Source organism: Triturus cristatus, chromosome 8 (assembly GCF_964204655.1).
Source record: "Triturus cristatus chromosome 8, aTriCri1.1, whole genome shotgun sequence".
NCBI classification, from domain to species: Eukaryota; Metazoa; Chordata; class Amphibia; order Caudata; family Salamandridae; genus Triturus; species Triturus cristatus.
The window spans coordinates 357,803,140-357,822,214 of NC_140591.1; the positions used below are offsets into that span (position 1 = coordinate 357,803,140).

At 43.9% G+C, this 19,075-nt stretch overlaps 1 protein-coding gene across 4 annotated transcripts in view; it reads right to left on the minus strand.

Moving 5' to 3' along the window:
• Nucleotides 1-2,457: 2,457 nt before the first annotated feature.
• The window catches only part of STARD13 (StAR related lipid transfer domain containing 13), an 802,429-nt gene continuing 785,811 nt past the window's right edge, over nucleotides 2,458-19,075 (minus strand). For all 4 annotated transcript variants that reach the window (XM_085621689.1, XM_085621690.1, XM_085621691.1 and 1 more), the window contains 7 exons: nucleotides 14,576-14,774; nucleotides 14,093-14,300; nucleotides 11,562-11,676; nucleotides 9,791-10,012; nucleotides 9,054-9,271; nucleotides 7,359-7,535; nucleotides 2,458-5,942 (listed from right to left, as the gene is read on the minus strand). In XM_085621689.1, the coding sequence (XP_085477815.1) occupies nucleotides 5,825-5,942; nucleotides 7,359-7,535; nucleotides 9,054-9,271; nucleotides 9,791-10,012; nucleotides 11,562-11,676; nucleotides 14,093-14,300; nucleotides 14,576-14,774 (1,257 nt within the window). In that variant the 3' untranslated portion in view covers nucleotides 2,458-5,824. The remainder of the gene's footprint in view (nucleotides 5,943-7,358; nucleotides 7,536-9,053; nucleotides 9,272-9,790; nucleotides 10,013-11,561; nucleotides 11,677-14,092; nucleotides 14,301-14,575; nucleotides 14,775-19,075) is intronic.

A 19,075-nucleotide genomic window follows, 5' to 3' on the forward strand; every position in this document is an offset into this window, starting at 1 on the left:
CTGAAGTAAGAGGGAAAAAGGGTATAAAAGACCCTCATCCGCCTAAGGGGGTGGTTCACTGGGCTGATCGTCTATGGCGTTGGGTCTACGTTGAGCTGATGAAGATTTCCATGGTCTACCTTGAGTTTTTTTGATTTTCTGGAAATTATTTCATCTGATGGTTTGATTATTGCTGTGGGTCGGACATTTTATCTTGAAGGTTGTAGCAGAGACTTTGAAAAATCCTCTGTGTGATTGGAGGGTCGCCAACATTTGATATTTGGTCATTATAAAACCCATTTCTAAATCTATGTTTATTTACCAAAGGTTCGATTTTCTCCCTGGAATAAACCGAATTATGTTATAATCTGTAGTGCCTAAATAATTTGGATTAATCAGAAAAGAGTTTGTGATTCTTTAATTGAGCACCAAAATTAATCAAGTGTTTCCTAGGCTTTAATTGTGTTTTAGCTGGTTCTAAATCACCATCAACCAGTCCAACTAATTGGTCCATCGACCAAGTGGTGGAGTGCCTTGATGTTAAGGTCAGGATTCTATAGGTGCAGATGTATACAATGTATATTATGTAAAGATATTTAATCCGGATAGGTAATATGGTACCCACATGTCCAGCGCTCTTTCTCCTGTGTACAGATTCGAGTGAGACGAGTGCATGTTGGAGTTATGGGCCCCACCAATAAATGAGTGTATGGATGAGTGGTTGTGATGACGAGTCTGTGCCATAGGGAGAATATGTAAATTTGCCATTTTCCGCTGGAGCAACACTCTCGGGGATATCTAACACGCGGAGGTTATTGCGACGAAGTCTGTGATCTTCCAAAAGGGTATCACCCCTTGTAGTACGCAGGGCCTCCGTTGCTGCTTTCTATACAGCGAGCTCATCCTCCAAATTTGTGATACGTGTCTCTGCCTCATTAAACCTGTCAATAAATTCGGAGCATGATTTAGCAATTCTCCGTACTGAATTCTGGAGTTTGCAGCAAGCCCCCTGTGTACGCTGGCTCTCAGTACGGGTCTCCTCCCTATGGGCCATTATACTCTGGTAGATAACAGCAAGAGAGATGTCTCCAGGTTTCTCAATGACATCTAAATTTAATTGTGTCCCATTAACCACTCCATTGGTCCCAGAGTCGCCCATAAAGGAATAGTCCCACTGAAAGGGGTTAGTGCTCTCGGCCACCTGAAAACCTGCACCTGAGTTGCCCCTTTTACGCACCGTTTTCGGGCTGCTCTCTGGAGTACCAGGTGAATCAGTCCCCCATTCTGTAGCAACATCCATTTGCATATTACTGGAACCCTTATGCCTGTTGCCGGAGTGCTCGGGTCAGACTCATCACCGGGGGTATCTGAGGGATCAGACATAGAGAAAAAAGGATATTCCCTGGAGTCGCTTTCTCTAGCAAGATTCTGGTCGGGTGTGCTGCTATCTCTAATCACCAAACCCCTGCTCTCAGGGCCAGTTCATCGTTTTTACGTTTATTCTCCCCCGAATCGGCTTCTACATCTTTTGATAAGCCCCAGGGAGTTTCACAGGCTGCGCCCCCTTTATCAGCTAGAGACTCTGCGAGTAGGATCTCCCCCTGTTTGCCAGTTCCAGTGCCTGGCCCATTGCCAGATGTTAAAGTTGCAGAGAGGAGTTGTTTCCTCTCTTTCCTAGTCAAGCATAAAGCAGGTACAGTTGTCCTACAGGTGCCTTCCACAGGAGTGCCATCTCTTTTATCCAGACTCACTTCAGATTTTTTTTTCTCTGCATCTCGTCCCCCCGCGAGTCAGCTGTATCCGTATTGTTTTGCGCTCTGCCGCGTCCAGCCTTTGGGGGCATTGCAGCACCGCACACCACAGAACCTGCTCCTTCAGTCGACAGCCTCCGCAGCCCGCATAGAACAGCATGCGCACACCCGGAAGTCCGCCGCACGGATGCAAGTAGCCGCCAAAGAGCTACGCGAGAAACCAACACCACAGGACAGGCACTCCACAGCATACCAGCCAGCCTCGTCCCTCGGCCCAGGACACAACTAGCCTCACACCAGGTCCACCACAGAGGCGCGCAGGGTCAGTCCATCAGCAGCACGGTGAGTGGAACAGGGGAAACTCCGGGAGCTCGAGCTCACACGACCATGTTCACGGCTGCCATCTTGCATCCCAGATGTAAGACCCTGCTTTGTTAAATGTTACTGCTGAAAATGGTACATCCGCATTACCCTTGCCTTCCTGCTTTCTTTTATTTTTTGAAGTATTGATTTTCCTATTTCCAAAAGCTAGGTATAATCAGCAGCAGAAAATACATGTATATACAAGTATTTGCTGATTGGACCTAGCTCAAGAACAGCCAGAAGGAAGGTAGATTACCTTCATAATTTTTTTATTTACTTGAAGAACATATATTGAAACAATGCTTGGGTGTTTTAAGTCATACACATGATTGTTACCAAAATATGATAAAGAACAACATTCATACTGTCTTAATGTATGAAAATTTATTAAACTCTGCTATTAATATTTATTTACAATTAACCATTGATACAACTGAGGTAAAAATATATGTGAGGTATAAATATGATTACAACATAAACAATGTTCTTTTATTATGTATTCCTTTTGGCAAGATATTTCAACAAAACACTGTATTGGATTGGTACCCAGACATTCAATGCATATTTTTAGGACAAGTATTGCATTTACATTTGACACAACACCTACGGATGCAAACTCAAATTTACCTGAAATCTTGTGAACATTTTACAGCAGACAACTGAGACCAGAAGCATAGTTTGGGGGTATAATCAAACCTTTTTCTAAATATTCATCACTGTGTACTAAAATTGACTTTTACTTTCATATCGAGGATCAATGAAGGGGAAGACAATTTGAAACCTAACACAAGTATTCTTGTAGGGCCTGCATTAACAAAGACATGAGTAAAACTGGAAGCTTAATGCAGGGGTATGCAGAAAACATGCCATGCATGTTATTTGGGGTCGGGAGTTAAAAAGAGTGAATTTGTGGGCTTTGTCAAGAAGTGATCTCAACTTCCCCAATAATGACCCTCTCCATCAAAACCCTCAGTCATGTCTGTCCACCAAAGAGCCTGGGGTATTTTAATTTCAATGCACCTGCACAGAAAAGTGTGACCTACCGTGCTTGGATTAGAAAACATAGAAATGTCAACTTAATAGCAAGCAAATCTTGCTAACTTAAATAACCTAGTGTTACAAATGTGAGAAACATTAACTAGATATTATTTTCTCCACTATGTATACCAATGAGATGAGACTACATTAAACAGACCATCACCCATTTGATTGCCCTTTCTAACGATAGCAGAAAGTAGATTATACCAAGTATTTGGTATTTTTGTGCCCTAGATCAGTTGAGCTCTGCAGACTGCAAGACCCTCTTATTGGTTGACTTTTCCATTTTGTTACAATCCTTTTTACTTTTATTAAAATCTGTTGCCTAGGAATTATTCACACATGTACCTTCCCCTAAAACAACAGTTTTCCTGAATCCTCACACTATCACATACCTGGGCCAGTTATTTCTTGTAGGAACAAGAAATACAACATTAAATGCCTTCTTAAGATACCGGGGGCCTGATTCAGAGATTTGCAGATCGAAATATATTACAAACATAACAGATATCCCATCCACCTTATTACAAGTACATAGGAATATAATTCACTTGTAATCAGTCGGACGCGATATCTGTCACCTTGGAAACAGGGCACCCCCTAACCAAATTCTCAATCAGTCTCATAAATCCTAAAGATGCAGTATGAATTGAAAAATAGCTTAATTCAGTGTATGCTTATGTTTTGATAGCAAACAAAATCGTCTGTATCTGTCCGTAGACTATTTGTTTTTAATTTTATTTCCAAGTTTGTGAAAACATACAGAACGTGCAGCAGTTCAATGCAGAAACAGCTATGCATATTAGGCATTTCCTTCGTGTTCTTATTAGGGGATCTAGATCCTGCAAAATAAAGTGACTTGGAAGAGTAGAATACAAGACTTGTTAAAACATTAGTTTCAATGAAGTTACAAAGATCGCCCTAGGGAAACAACACAAAAACGATAACTAGGAACTGTTATCTCTATTAAAAACCTATTTGAACCATTCTATGACATATACTCTGTAAAGACGTTATTGCCCAAACTCAGAGCAGTGAAATAAGAAAAGTTTCATAATATAACATTATAGCCTGCTGCAGAGGGCTATATTGTCAGTTAAGGGCCATCAGCATGGGTTCTATAAGTAGAGAAAGGGCATTTAACAGCGGGTATAGCCAGAGGCAGAAGAGCTATAATACCATGGGAACATTCTACTCTTATAGGGTAGAATGTTCTAAATTTAACAGGGAGAAAATGAAAGACAAACATTGAAATGTTGGAGCAGAAGGCCTAGACATGCATTATCAGCCCACGGCACTCCATTGTCTTCAATGGAGCGCCCAACAATGCAAAGGTCTATTACACCACTAGTCGCTTTTGAGGAATATAATTCACTTTTTGCTGTTCCAGCGACCAACCATTGCCTCATGTATGAAAGTTTGATTGTGTGTGTTAGTGCGCGTGCAGACATGAGTTCATAGTATATTCAATGCTTCTGATTCTCAAAGTTTTGGCTATGAGTAGATGTGGCTCAGCCTTGTACTCCTTGCTATCCAACTCCAGAAGTAAGCCTGGACTACTACAAAGAGTAATGTATAGCACAATCTTTGAATCTGTGATTTGCGCTCAATATATAGTAACTTGTCTGATTTTCTTTGTTTTGCTTCTGACTGGTAAGTCCTAGAGTTTGGGGTTCTAGCAGGTATCCAGTTTTTTCTCTCACTTACCACACTGGTAATAGCAGTAAAACACCCCCTGGTGAAGGTAAGCACAAATGTAACCTAAACCCAGGAATCAGAGGTGACAACAGCAATCCGATTCAGGCAAGGCCACAGAAGCTGGTGTTTGAAAGTGTAGACCGTGCTCTTTTGCCAGTATCGGCTCTTGGGTGCCATTCTTTCCCTGTTTAGATGAAGAGGAGCCTGGGTGAAGACTGGTGGGTTAAAAAAAATGGCAGATTTGCTAAAAGGAACTAGTTAATGAACTTGATTTCATAAACATGTTGCATATTCCATGTTCTAATTGCCAATGGGGGATTTGCTGATCAGTGAGTTATTTTCCAGAGAATTGAAGACTACTGTAGCCTCCATTTCATACTCGGATTTCTGTAGACCGCCCCAAAGAAGATTATTATTGCACTTGAGGCGCAACAAGACTGCATGAGTAATAATACTCTTTGTGATTCAGGTGAGTGGCAGTGAGGACAAGTCAATAGCTCTAAACCATTTATAACACAGCAAGGACACATGGGAGGATGAACAGAAGGATATTAAAGCTTCAGGGAGCGGATATCTTCTTAGACGAGCCAAATTATGTACAAAATAATTACTTTACATACAATAATATATTAGATGTACAGTATATAGCTATATAAATATATACATACCACATAGATCGTTTTATGTACAGTAATAGTATGCTTCTTAGAAGCCTATAAATATAAAAGTGACCCAATACTCGGATTCTCTGTTTATTGTAAAGTCCCAAAGATAAAGCTCTGAAAAGTTAAAAGTCTGCGTCATTGAATGAAATGAACATCGCAGGTACGAGGCAGAACGATGGCTTTCGACTGAGAGCTGGTCTCGGCGACGGTCCGATGAGAAGCTTTGCACCACCAAACCTACTCGAGGCGTGAAAACTCCAGTATAGTCTTCACGTGGGAACGGGAGTTCCATCCTTTGTGACTTCATGCAGTTGTCCGTGGAAACATCAGTCAGATTTTTGTTTCTGGGCCTTCTGTAACCAAAGGCTGAAACGAATTCCTGATCCTCGCAACCTCTGCGGCGCACAGGTGGCCGAAAACCTTATTGTACCATTCCAGACAATGACCCCTACAGAAACAGAGGAATACTTGTTAGAAGATCTGCTTTCCTTGCATTTCCAAACCAAGGATACATTCTGCAGCCGTAGAGGAGCACACCTTAGACGCAATCACATTTCCACCCTTATATCGCAGAATACCACAGGGATAATCTACGGTCTGCTCACTGAGACCTACATCACTAAACTATCACACATTTTTATCATGGTTCAATAAGTGCAGCAATGTTGCCTTTAATGCACATATCAGTCCTCACAAAGAAGAATTATCAACTCACAAGTATTTTTTTATTTTGTGGCCACGTGAAATAATTACTGTTTTTAAAAACACCGAATAGCAGATAGTTCTAACACACTTCATGATTGCATATGTTTTTCTAAGTCCTCTTCTTAAGTGAAAAAACCTCTATTTACAGTAAAAGATTTGGAGTCCTGTCTCTAAAAAACTATAAAGAGCTACAAAATAAAATAAGCATCCTTTAAGGACATTTCCAGGTGGTCTTTAGCATACTTTCCACAGCCAAAGATTTGCATTTGTCAAAATTCAGTCTTCAGAATAAGTATGATAAGTTATGGAAGTTATACTGTAGAGATGAGGTTTAGATGGCAAAATCCACCTCTCCTTATGAACTAATGTCAGAACTTGCTGCAATGACTTATTACAGGCGAATTCCAATGTCACAATGCCTCCTGCGACACAGAACCCGCTCCAGCCTTCCATCAATGACTGAATGTGAAGAGGTGGCGGGAGGGCAATCGAGTTCTCTGCCAGTGTGCCAACGTCATGGCAGGTAACAATATACTACTACAGGTGGCACACCACTTCCACATGAGCAGTAAATTAGGAAAAGTAGGTAGAAAATCTGTGCATCTGATGCAGTTTGGGAAGGAGCACTATGGAAGAGGCTCAAAACAATATATATGGAAGGGACACGTTGTGGTAAGTTAAGTTAGGCCACACACTTGAAGCCTTTTGAAGCTCTTCAATTCAGCCCCCTGAAGCGTGGCTTTACCCTCGCCAGCCTCAGCATCAACTGGCCATCGCTCAAACTACAACACTGGATCCAAGGTTCTGTTCCGACAACACTAATATGACACATAGTATCAGGTATTTTGGAAATTTAAAGTATTAATTTATTTAGAAACTAATAAAGCGCGCAGCTACCCCTAACAAGGGTGTCCCAACCCTATTGCCTTCGAGGGCATGGCACTACGGGTTTTAGAAGAGTCGCAGCACCAGTGATTTTGAGGAGGAGGAGCATGAAAGTTAGGATTTAGGGACTTGAGGTAGAGGGCGCTTGCATGCACTCACACGAGTAACACATACAGAATGCCCCTACAGTCAGTCACGTTACAGTGCTCAATCCTGACACAAGTCAAGAGGTGTGAGCAATAGCAGGTCAGGATCACAAACGTTAGGTACTCACTTGAGGTCTATCCTAGAGATGTGCGTCAACCGTGATTTCCCAGAACCACAGGGCTCGATTAGATACTGTGAATCGAGCACAGCGGCTCGCACTCCTCCCATCAGCGGGGCCTCTTCGTGATCCACTGAGATGGCTACCATGGTGCACATTCCTTTGGGCAAGTCTGTCCTCCATGTCCTTTTGAAAGAGAAATAGAAAAAAAGTTAGTTTTACTTTCAAATGGGCTTCTTGGGCATGACTTTTGTACTATTGCTGAGTTGCTTTATATTTTGTGTAGATTATTAAACAATATGGGAAAAGTTTTAGTTTCATAAAGATGTGTAGGAGCAAGAAAGGGGTCAAACATGCCACAAAAGGATTCTTTGCTTACCTAAACATGAAAGCTAAGCTGAGGACAAACTTTTACCTCCTTGCGCAACATTTGTTATGTTTGTACACTGGTATAATACCAATGAAAGATAATGATTGTAGAGGTGTGACTGGTCAATGCACACATTTATGCCCTCAGTAGAAGGCAGGGATTCTTTCTGAAAAATACTCTCTACAGTAACTACCAAAATCTGATAGCAAGTGTACAAATCTGTGCATAGAAATAAAATCTGCCTACAGGAATATTAATACCGCCCCATGCAGGCACCAAGATGCTGTGTCAAATTCACACGTTCGGAGTAGAGTACAGCAGTGTCTTTATTCAATATCCACATACAAATCAGGACAGACAAGTGGACACCGAGGTACTCTATATTTTAATTTATCTTTTTTAAATGTCCACTCATGTGATTTGCAAATAACCATTAATTATACATGTTACAATACATTTATATGGCTCATCTATTAAGGGCCTGATTTAGAGTTTATCAGACGGGTACTCCATCACAACCGGATGATTATCCAGCCCGCTTTATTACAAGTGCATTAAATTATAATGAAAGTGTATTAGGATGAACATAATATCTGCCACATTTGCGATAGAGTACCCATCCGCAAATCTCTAAATCAAGCCCTAAAGTAGGAACCTGTTTGTCACCGCTGTTAATTGTGCATAGGATAATGGAGCTAACATTGAGGGAAAATAATACAACCCTTCTCACTGTACATTTAAAGGCTCACACTGTTAGATTCATGTTAAGGTTAAAAACTCAAAATCTACAATGATCTTTTTTTTCCACAACCAAGAGAACTCTAAGGTCTAGTTAGAGGTGCGAGCATTTATCAGTGGCCACTGCATGGCATGGGGGTCAAAAAAGAGTAACGGCACACCCTCGCTCACAAAAGTTGATAAGGATGTCACTCATGCTGACGAACCACAAACAATAATGAAAAGATTTGGTGTCTTCCTACTTTCCACCTGAACATGTCTTTGGCATAAGTTGAATTCTGTCAACATTGCAAGTCTGTGAACTACTCCAGCGAGAAGGGTTTTATTACTACGCTCAAAAATCAGCCCGCTGCTAAACCAAGCGAGCATACACAAAGATTTGTCTTTGCTAGCTAAATTTGTCTTTGCATATGTCTAACTGAACCAGGTGCTAATGTACAGTATTGCTGGGACGCAAGGTACGAGGACAAATAACATGATATTCATGTTTACAACATCTCTAAAACGTTACAAGCTGGAGGAGACAAAATGTAAGATGCCCTTTAAGTTCCTTGAGTTGAGTGGAAGAGTTTCTCTCTTCTAAGTCTGAGACCTACCGTAGCACATTGAAGTCCCTGGTGGGATGCGGTGCCATGCTGTTCAAAACATACTGATAAATCTCTGTCTGCTTATCGAGGGTCTCCACCACCTTCCACTGCAGAAAGTCCTCATCCCAAAGGTGGCGTTCTCGAAGTAATCGGTTCAGCACAACCAGTGGAGGCGCCTCCACCTCGACCGAGGCCTTCCAGAGCCTCAACGGATTCTCATCGCCGACCTACAACAAACAAGGGCACTGGCCTTTAGAAAACTGGATAAAGCCAATTTTGAGCAATAAGAATTCATTGGAATGAAATAAATCTCCTGCACAGTTGCAGTGTGTTGTCCTCCCTAGAGGAGTCTTTTAAGTAGATGCTGCAAGGGCTGCCCAGGGGTGTTACAAAGGCCTCTGAGCCTGTGCAGGGTCTGCCCACTCTTCAGCATACCTCTGCTTAGCCAAAAGCCCTTGAACTTTTGTGAGATGGCTAACAACGATGAAATGTTAGGTCCCAATCACGTAACCCTGCAGGCGGAGTCCAACAGCTGCAGCCAGCACAGGTAAGTGCGGTAGGGCGGGGCAGGGAAAGGCAGGGGGGAAGCCGACGGAATAGGTGTTATATTTTTATTTAACTAAATCTATTCTGTCGTCTGTTGACTTTCCCCTGCTCCCACACCACCCCGCCTCACCGCGTTTACTTGTGCCAGCCGCCGCTGGAGTCCCATAGTTTTGTGTGACTTCTCTGTAGTTTGTATGTACCTTTTTGTATGTGAGCTCAGCGTTGTTGATGCTAGGACAGGAGACCCAGCCCTTGAATTTCTCCTTGGCTTCCTTCATCAGACCCTGGATGAGGCCCTCCAGGTATGTGTGGTACGTCCCTCCTTCCTCCTCCAGCTGCTTACCGAGCTCCTCCAGTGTCAGAGGGTGGACTTCCGCCTCCACGTACGAATTGCGAGACTGAGTTATGATCTCATATGGTACCTGTTTGAAAGAAATTGAGGCTAAAGTAAAAGAAGGGAAAAACATGTTATGTGAGACACAGGCAAGTGCGTGCTCTGTGACACCTTTCACCCAATATTGTGCAGTTTCCTAGTAACATGGAAGATATTGGGAGAAAAAAGTCTGAGGAGGTGGGTATGTTGGGGCCATCGTTCAACATGGAGGCCCATGCCTTTCCCACTTTTAAGGCGTGTGGGGTTTTCAAGCAAATATTCTGGCAACTGCATTCCACTACCAGAATATGAAACCAGTCATGTAATGTTTTTAAAGAGTTGTAACTACTAGTGATAAAATCCTCAAAAACATGTGTGTGATGTGCGGGAGAAGTCAAGAGGGAGGTAATACATGGAAATGCATCTTTTCCTATGGCAGATCGCAGAGAATGCTCTTCACCATCCTTTTTACTTGATGTATCATTTAGGTTTGCAATCCTGGCCTCTCACCATGTAAGTCAATTCACCAAAATGCCAGGGGCAGCGGAAGTGACTTCACATGCCCCATGACCTTCAATTTCACTTACACATACATATGCCTATACACACACATGCATTCACATACACACACAGTCATACATGCTGCCAACACATGCACACACATTTACAAATACACACACTCTCTCTTACGTAAACACACTCAAAACTGCAAGCACGCACAAAACATACATGCAATTAGAAGCATTTCTTTTACTAACCTCAGCTGCCAGGGGAAAGTCATATTCCAGCTATATGTGCTCCATTTTTTAATTAAACTAATAGCGGATAATTTAATATCATTCACTATTAATATAATAAAAACATTGGCAAAAAACGAGTTGAGTGAAGCCCCCACCGACGTCCATAAGGACGAGCTGCTTCTGTTCCTCCTAATGACGTTGCCACTGCTGACGCTAGGGGTCGCAAAGGCAGTGCCAGGGGTCAAACGGGCCATGCCTGGGGTCACAAGGGGCAGCAGCGACCCCTGAATGACGTCCATGCCTCTCACATGCTTCACTTCTTTCAAACAGGGCTAGGTAAATGACGTCGATGAGACCCAAACTGGGGGCATGGCGCTTGTAATGGCAGAATGTATTTTACAGATATATGTCTCGTTGGCGGGAAACTCAGTTCGAGTTTTCAGGCAAATGGCCTGTGCGCCGACTCAGTGGATACATTCTCGATGAAGTAGGTCAGGGGGCGGCAGTGTGGGTTTAAAGCAGTGCGGAGGGCTTCTCACTCGCTGCATCAATTTCATGGATACGCCAATGGAACAAAAACAAGTTTTCACTCCGCTTCAGAAATCAGTGTGCGTCTGCGATCATGCGTGAGTTGAGTAAGCCAGGGGAGAAACGACGAGGAAAGAGTGCAAAAAATACAGGAAATGAGAAGGAGAGTGGACGGTAAGTGCGGGGTGGATATACAGGGAAAGAGCGGAAGTGACGCAGACCACAGACAGCAGAATAAACATGGACACTGGCTCTCCTTAACACGAGTCCTTCTTCGGCTGTGTTTTGTTTGCAGAGAGCAGCCCACGCATCGGCCCCTGAGTCACTCACCTCAAAGAGTTTGGCGCATTCCGTGATCATGTGCGCGAGGCCCTGCGTCGCCGCCAAGTTCTCGTTCAGATCTTTCTGATCCGGTCTCCCGGTCGCGTACTTTTTCTGTATCATTCTGTATTAAAAGGAAGGCCAAAGGTCAGGACTGGAAGTACAGCACATGCACAGACTTGAAATTCTCAAACATATTGACTTTCCGATGAAGCGGAGAAGGCAATTAGTTTATTGTGTGTAATATTGTGGGCTATCTGTGCTCTTGGTACAAAAGCTAAACAAATATGGATGAAGTGAAACACCCATAATGTATCTATCCTAAATGTCTACCGAAATGGGAATTACGACTCGTGCACCTGCTTCGGGACATTTACTTCCCATTCCATGGGGTTTCATTCGTAATAGTACAATACGGGCAGGGTGCTACTGCACGGTACTGGTAATTACAGGTGTCGAGTTTGCACCCCTCAAGTACCTTGTAATGAGGGCCCTAGTGAGAACATACGACAGACTTGGGAGGCAGCTGGCAGCACATGGCAAGAAAGGGAAAAGGATATTATGAACAAAATGTTACATGGTTGTTAAGGAAATTCCGTCCTATTGTTCTTATTGTGTATCGTTTTCTCTAAAGAAAAGAATAGGAGTTGTTTTAAAAGGCTCCCCTTACTCCCAGTGCCTCCGAATGCGCGAGGCCCGTTTGGTTCTGGAAAATGTTTGCATTAATCCAAAGTACTTCGTCAACAAGTGTTTTTTTTCCAGCAGGTGCTTGGTCGTTACAAGGGACAGTTTTCGGAGGTTAAATAATAGCAGAGGGATTAAAATGAAACGACTTCATAGTTGCGAGACATGCTTTTATAGAGGAGTGGTCACGTGCAGATGACACTGAAGAAGGCATCTATGACTTATAAAAGACAACAATCATAGAGTAGAACGCCGTGGCAAGGAGTATCATCAGAAGTGGAGAGGCAGGAATGTCATGTCTACCACTAGCATGACAGAGATCGCGGCACTGGATAAATGCAAAAACAACAATTGATGGACAGAATGCAGAACAATGTCATACATTCACCCCAGTACAGAGATGTGGGCCTCAATCCATTGTTCCAGTTTGAACCCAGCCATATGCAAATCAGTCTTGACCCTGTGCCTCATGGGAACAGTCCAGCCCGAACTGCCAAGCCAGGTCCTCCCTGGAATGGAACCAAGCATCCTAGGACCGGTTTCAGGGTTTCACCCCTCTTCAGCCAGGATAGATTGATTCCAGTGACATGGAGAGCACGGGCCCACGTCTGGGCATACCCTTCCCACTCGGGGTGACAAATGCAAAAACAACAGTTGATGGACAGAATGCAGAACAATGTCATACATTCACCCCAGTACAGAGATCTGGACCTAAATCCATCGTTTTTTTGCACACCAAGGCTTTCCAGTTTGAACCCAGCCATATGCAAATGAGTCTTGACCATATGCCTCATGGGTACAGTCCAGCCTGAACTGCCAAGCCAGGTCCTCCCTGGACTGGAAACAAGCATCCTAGGACCGGTTTCGGGGTTTCACCCCTCTTCAGCCAGGAAAGCTTGATTCCAGTGACATGGAGAGCACGGGACCCACGACAATGACAGATCAAAGAGATATGTTTTGGCTGCACCAAGCTGCACTTATATGCAACGCCAATCAATACCTGTTCCTTCTAGGACCTAGAGGGTCACTTGTCTCATGATAGGAGACGCGCGTCTCACTGGCCTCAGACCCCTCTTCCTGATCTTGCATTGGGACACATTTCCCAGCATGCCACAACCAGACAAGCTCTCTGCCAGCACAGGCAGTGAGTAGTTGGGTGTTCTGATGATGCTGGGCCTTATGATTATGTAAAGGGTGGAATGCAATGCCATACCACAAGCAAACTCCCACTTCCGTGGTCAACTACTTAGGCACTCGGAGGGCTTCAATAATTCCAAGATGGGTTCAAATGGGTGTTTCACCCTTAATTGGAAATTGTGCACAAAGCTTGCAATGACTGCGTTTTTTTACCACACAAATTTTGCCAGGTACAATCTGGCACATTTCTCGCAGGCATAACTTAATATATTCCATGCCCTGCAGGTTAGAATGAAAGAAAAAGCGCAGTATTACTTCATACTCCCCATTCCGACCTGCGAAATGCAGAATGCGAAGGTCATACTGCGCTGGCTAAAAATCTTGCACCATCGGTATTTTCCCAGGTGGTATTACCGCACCCAGATGTTGTGCCCTGCAAAATCAGGTCCCTAGATGTTCGTTTTTTCCACTATCAGAACTGGCAAAGTATTGATTTAGGGCATAGCATGTCGAACAGACACAATTAGTTCCAAAATGTGATGAGCACGACAAAGAGACTTTAGGAAGGAAAGTGACTGAGAACATAAAATACTAGAGTGAGAAGATACACATGGAAGCCAATAATAAAGGCATACAAATGAATTGGATAAGCTTCATCCTTTACACATTTACAGAAAAGTCTTCATAGAGAACTGGACTGGAGCTGTGAAAGTGTCTACCTTGGAGAGTTGTCTTTCTTTAAGAGACTGAGGTGGAACAGAGATGGTGCCAGACACACCGCAATGTTCATGGGAGTCATCTGGTTCTCTTCCACTGAGGTGACGTCACCCAAGAAGCACAACAGGGTCTGCAGGACCTCTCGGTTTTCATCTGACATCAGCATGATGGCCGCCTGCACGGCCTGGAGACGCTGCTCTTTGGGAACATCTGGGGACAAATAAATAACAGTGAACGGTCAATCACTAGATGGACCAACACACCCGTGAGACTATGGGTAGCAAAGGCAGGGCCAGAGGGAGCAAAAGGCAATCAAGGAGTACCAGCCCCTGCACCTAGCCGCCTCTAAATGACGTCCATGACTTCATGTGCACAGCCCCTTACAGAAATGACACATTGAGGAGAAGATTTTTTATTCAGTGGACCTGCTCCCACCCGCAGTGGCCCCGCTGTTAGCCCTTTCCCCCCGATGATGTCTCACTTACACTGGTAGATGTGAAGGAATGTCTCTCCAAGTTTACTGGTGAGAAGAGGTTCTGGAAGGTCCCTAAAAAACTGCTTCACCATATCCGCCACGTCGTAGGCAGACTGGTCTTCATAGCTGACATTATCTGGGGAGCTTTCGTTCATCTGCCGCAGCGCCTGTATCCGAGATTTGACTCCAGATTTTCGGAACAGACCCACCTGCAAGAGACATGACAGTGGCCATGTGATAAAACAGCATATAGCACACTTTATAGGTTCATGAGATTTTGTTCTGGGCGAGATGGATTTTGGGAACATTGGAGGTGTCTAGGGACAACTTGGTAACTAAATAACACAATAAACCAATTTTACTACCTTTTAACGCAGAAAGCAGAGAAAACCGGCTACTGCGTGGTACAATGAGAAACCTTTTTTTCCACTTTTGTTTTCTATTCCCCATTGTGTTAATGTTGAGAAATAAACACATTAATCAATGAAAAAAATCGGGCTGCGTTCACTTTCTTCGAGATTAAATTGAAAAAGTGTTCAAATACAGTCCCCTTTGTTAAATACCATATTGTGCGGGTTGGCAAAACTCCTCTTTTTTATATTGTTAACTGTACCAAAGAGATATACACAAAACAACCATTGTTAAAAGCAAACTGGGGACTCATTTGAGTGTATTACTGCTATGAACCTTTTAGTTCTCAATTAAAACAGCCCTAGTCTCCGTGGATGTAGGCCAAGGAGGAGGGGAGGGCCTTCGCGGCTGAAGAGCTCTGTTCAGTAGTTCTGGAAACGAGCCCTACAACTTTGCCTCTACAGCTGCACGGACTGCCCTTTGCAGTAGTTCTCATAACTAAAATCCCCCAGAGGTGAATTCCTGAGCAGCAGCAGCAGCTACATCGTTCACTTACAATAAAGTCTCTTTTTTTACACTCGGGATGCAAGATTGATGGGAACTTCCCTGACGTTCTCATCGAAGAAAAGCACGCAATACACAGCAAGGACACACACAAACAAAAACTGCATAAAAACTCAATTTTTCCTCTAACGAGGGTGTAAATGATAGACTGCGAAAGAGTTGTGTACTAATTGCATGAGTAATATCCCAAAAGGGACGTGCGGTATTGGCCTTGCATTTAGAGTGCACTGCACGACGAGTGCAAACAAATGTGTCACCACAGGCAGGTGAGGAGATGACAAAATGGAACCCGCTGTACCTTGTGTATCCCTGCAGAGAATACCACAATCCGCGTGGGATCACCAATGAAACATTAGTGAATGTGAACCTTGTGTGTGTGTAACGCCTGAAACCATGTGCAGCAGAAGCGGTTGTGACTTCACGCTTTGGCAGTTTTCCGTGCACACTCACTGGGAGGATTTGTGGTGGTGGATGATGGTACAAACACATTCACGTGCTGGTACATTTACTGGTACATTTACTGGGGAAATTGTGTGGCTTTGTGGTCCTTTTGAGAAACTTGAAACAGGAATATTTTGTTCCCGGCACGCTACCACATGCGGAATTACCACTCCTGCCTACAGAATTACTGCTGTAATTCTAAATGTGGCACTATGGAGCTGTAATTCCGCTATTACAGTTGTTTGTTCTCTTTGGGTAACATCATAAATACTGCCCTTCGCTGTACGGCTGTTTTGAATGGAATGGGGTTGGATACATATGCACAGTGGTCGAAGTGGGTAAAAAAAAGTAGGGGAACTGTGGGCGGAGACTCCGAGGGCTTGGATAACCCAAGGATTGGATCAGTGGGCGGAGTCATTGGCGTGGCCAGAATGTGCAAAACATCCGAATTTTTAGTACTTGTTTGGCATTTCACTGACTAGTTACAGCTTATTGTGTTATTTAATTCAACCAATGGATACACTTGTTCATTTAAGGTTTAATATGAGTTATTGGCATTTAAATACATTCATAAAGTTGCTTGATATTCGCGACCACTGCTAGGTGCTAGGAGCTATATCTATATGCTATATCTTTCCGGTCAGTCCAGCTGCGGAAAGCTTTCTTTTTAAAACTGTTGTTCCTGCTTGTGACTTTTAAAACTTTGCCTGATGTACTCTTTTAAAATCGCTGGTCTTGCTCATGACTTTTAATTTTGCCTGCTTGCACATGTCTTACAAACACTGTATTTGTACATCATCTTAAATTGTTTTAAATACCTCGTACTGCTTGTACCTTTGTTCATTGCTGCCTCGCCTGTGAGCTGCCCCTGACCCCGTTCCGTTTACGGCTGCTGCCGATTGAGCGGAGGGTCGTCGGGGCTAGTACTCACTTCCGGCTGTACCGAATATTGTAGGTTAGCGTTTCAGCGGCGCACGTCCCACACGCCCCCTTCGCTACTTAACCTGACTGAGGGCGCGGACGCGCGCAGCGGCGCGCCGAAGGCGCGCCAAAGGCAAGCCCGTCTGCGCCCGTCCGCGCCAAGTCCGCTGTACGCTGCCAGTCCCCTTGTGTCTTTACTTGTACTATGTTTACATATACACGGGAGGGGCTTCTCTCATATCGGGCTCAATCAGCCTGTATGCCTCACCTTTTCTACCCTGGTTTTCCTATGGTGCAATGCCCCCATTGTGGCTTTGTGACTACCGAGACCTCCTCACCCCCGGACAAGTTAATACACCTCAAGGTGTTTAGCCTGAACTGTAGGTCCCTGGTTAGTCACTATGAGGATATTTACGATATCCTAGCTGACCAGACCCCGGACATATTTTTCTTACGGAGACATGGCTAACTAAAGATACTTTAGCCATTCCGACCTTGTCCTTCCCCTCAGGATACTTAATACAGGTCCAGAACAGACCGGTAAAGAGAGGGGGGGGCCTAGCAGTGATTTTTAAATCCTTTTTCTCCTGCTCGCTCTCCCCGGCCAATATTGCGGACTGTGAGAGCTCTCTTTTCAAGATCAAGATCATGGACACTTTTACTCTAACAGGGCTACTAATTTATCGCCCTCCTGGCCCTGTAAGTTCCTTTCGGGAATCTTTGGTCGCTGCTGTCTCCACTATGGCTCTGAATTCCGCGAACTTTAGCCTATTAGGAGACTTAAACCTTCATTTTGAATGTAGTGATAACCCCATGGTGAGAGGTCTCCTAGATGATTTAGAAGCTTGCCAACTCACACAGCTTGTTAAAGGGCCCTCCCATGTAGCAGGACATTTATTGGACCCAGTGTTTTCAAACATTTCGGCCATTATTGCCTTCCTCCCAAGTCCTCTCAGTTGGACGGACCATTATTTGGTTCATTTTTCTATCAAGGTAGCTGATAATTTTAAAAGACAGTTTCCCCCTCCTATTCCAAGGCGCCCATGGCACAAACTAGACAGTAGTCTGTTTATAGATGACCTGAAAATCACGCGCCCTGTCTGGTCGGCGAATCTGGAGGAAGCAGATGCCGCATATAGAGACTGGATTAATAAATCTCTCGACCAACTGATTCCCGTGACACTGTCCAAGTCCAAACGTGGACAATCTCACCTCTGGTACTCAGAGACACTTGCTGAACAAAAAAAGCAATGCAAGCTGCTTGAACGCGCTTGGAGAAAATCCTATGACTCCCAAGCCAAAATTAAATTCAGGGCTGCAACCAAAACGTATCATAAACTAATAAAAAAAGCCAAGGCTAGATATTACACTGACATGATTCTATCAAGTGTAAATCAATCTAAAACCATATTCTCCATGGTGAAAGACATGACTACCAGAAAGCTACCAGATTACCTCTAATGCTCATTGTAATGAGATTGCCACTTTTTTTATAAATAAAGTTAAGGATATTTATAAGTCCTTTTCTTCAACTGACGCAAGCCCTGATTCTTTCATACCCGAGATCCCACAGGATCTCCCACATTCTCTCTGTATCCTCCCCCCTATTTCAGCGGACCAGATGGATAGGCTGACTTTAAAAATTAAATCTGGCTCCCCGGAGGATCCTGTAAAACCCGAAATGGCGCGACTTCATAAGGATCCCATTTTGTTAGAGGGTCAAAATCTGATCAATAAAACTCTGGACTCATCTTCAATACCTAGATCCTGGAAGCACGCTAAGGTCGTCCCTCTATTAAAAAAACCCACTTTGGATCCCTCTAAACCGGAAAATTTCCGACCGATATCTCTGCTACCTTATCTATCCAAGATAGCGGAATCTCATGTAAATTCCATTCTGATTAACTAGCTTGAGGTCAATGGAATCTTAGACGACTCCCAAAACGGTTTTCGGGCAAATCATAGTACAGAATCAGCCCTACTTGCGGTTACAGAACAACTGAGGGAGGTACAGGACCAAGGTGGTACAGCTGCACTGGTCCTATTGGACTTAAGCGCAGCTTTCGATACGGTCTCCCATGAGATCCTCTTAAGAAGACTGTGGGAGATCGGGGTCCGAGATGGAGCCCTAGAGTGGTTCGTCTCTTTTTTGACGGACCGCTCCTTCCAGGTCCATGCTCCTCCATATAAATCAGGAAGGTTTCCGCTGCGGTGTGGTGTTCCCCAGGGGTCC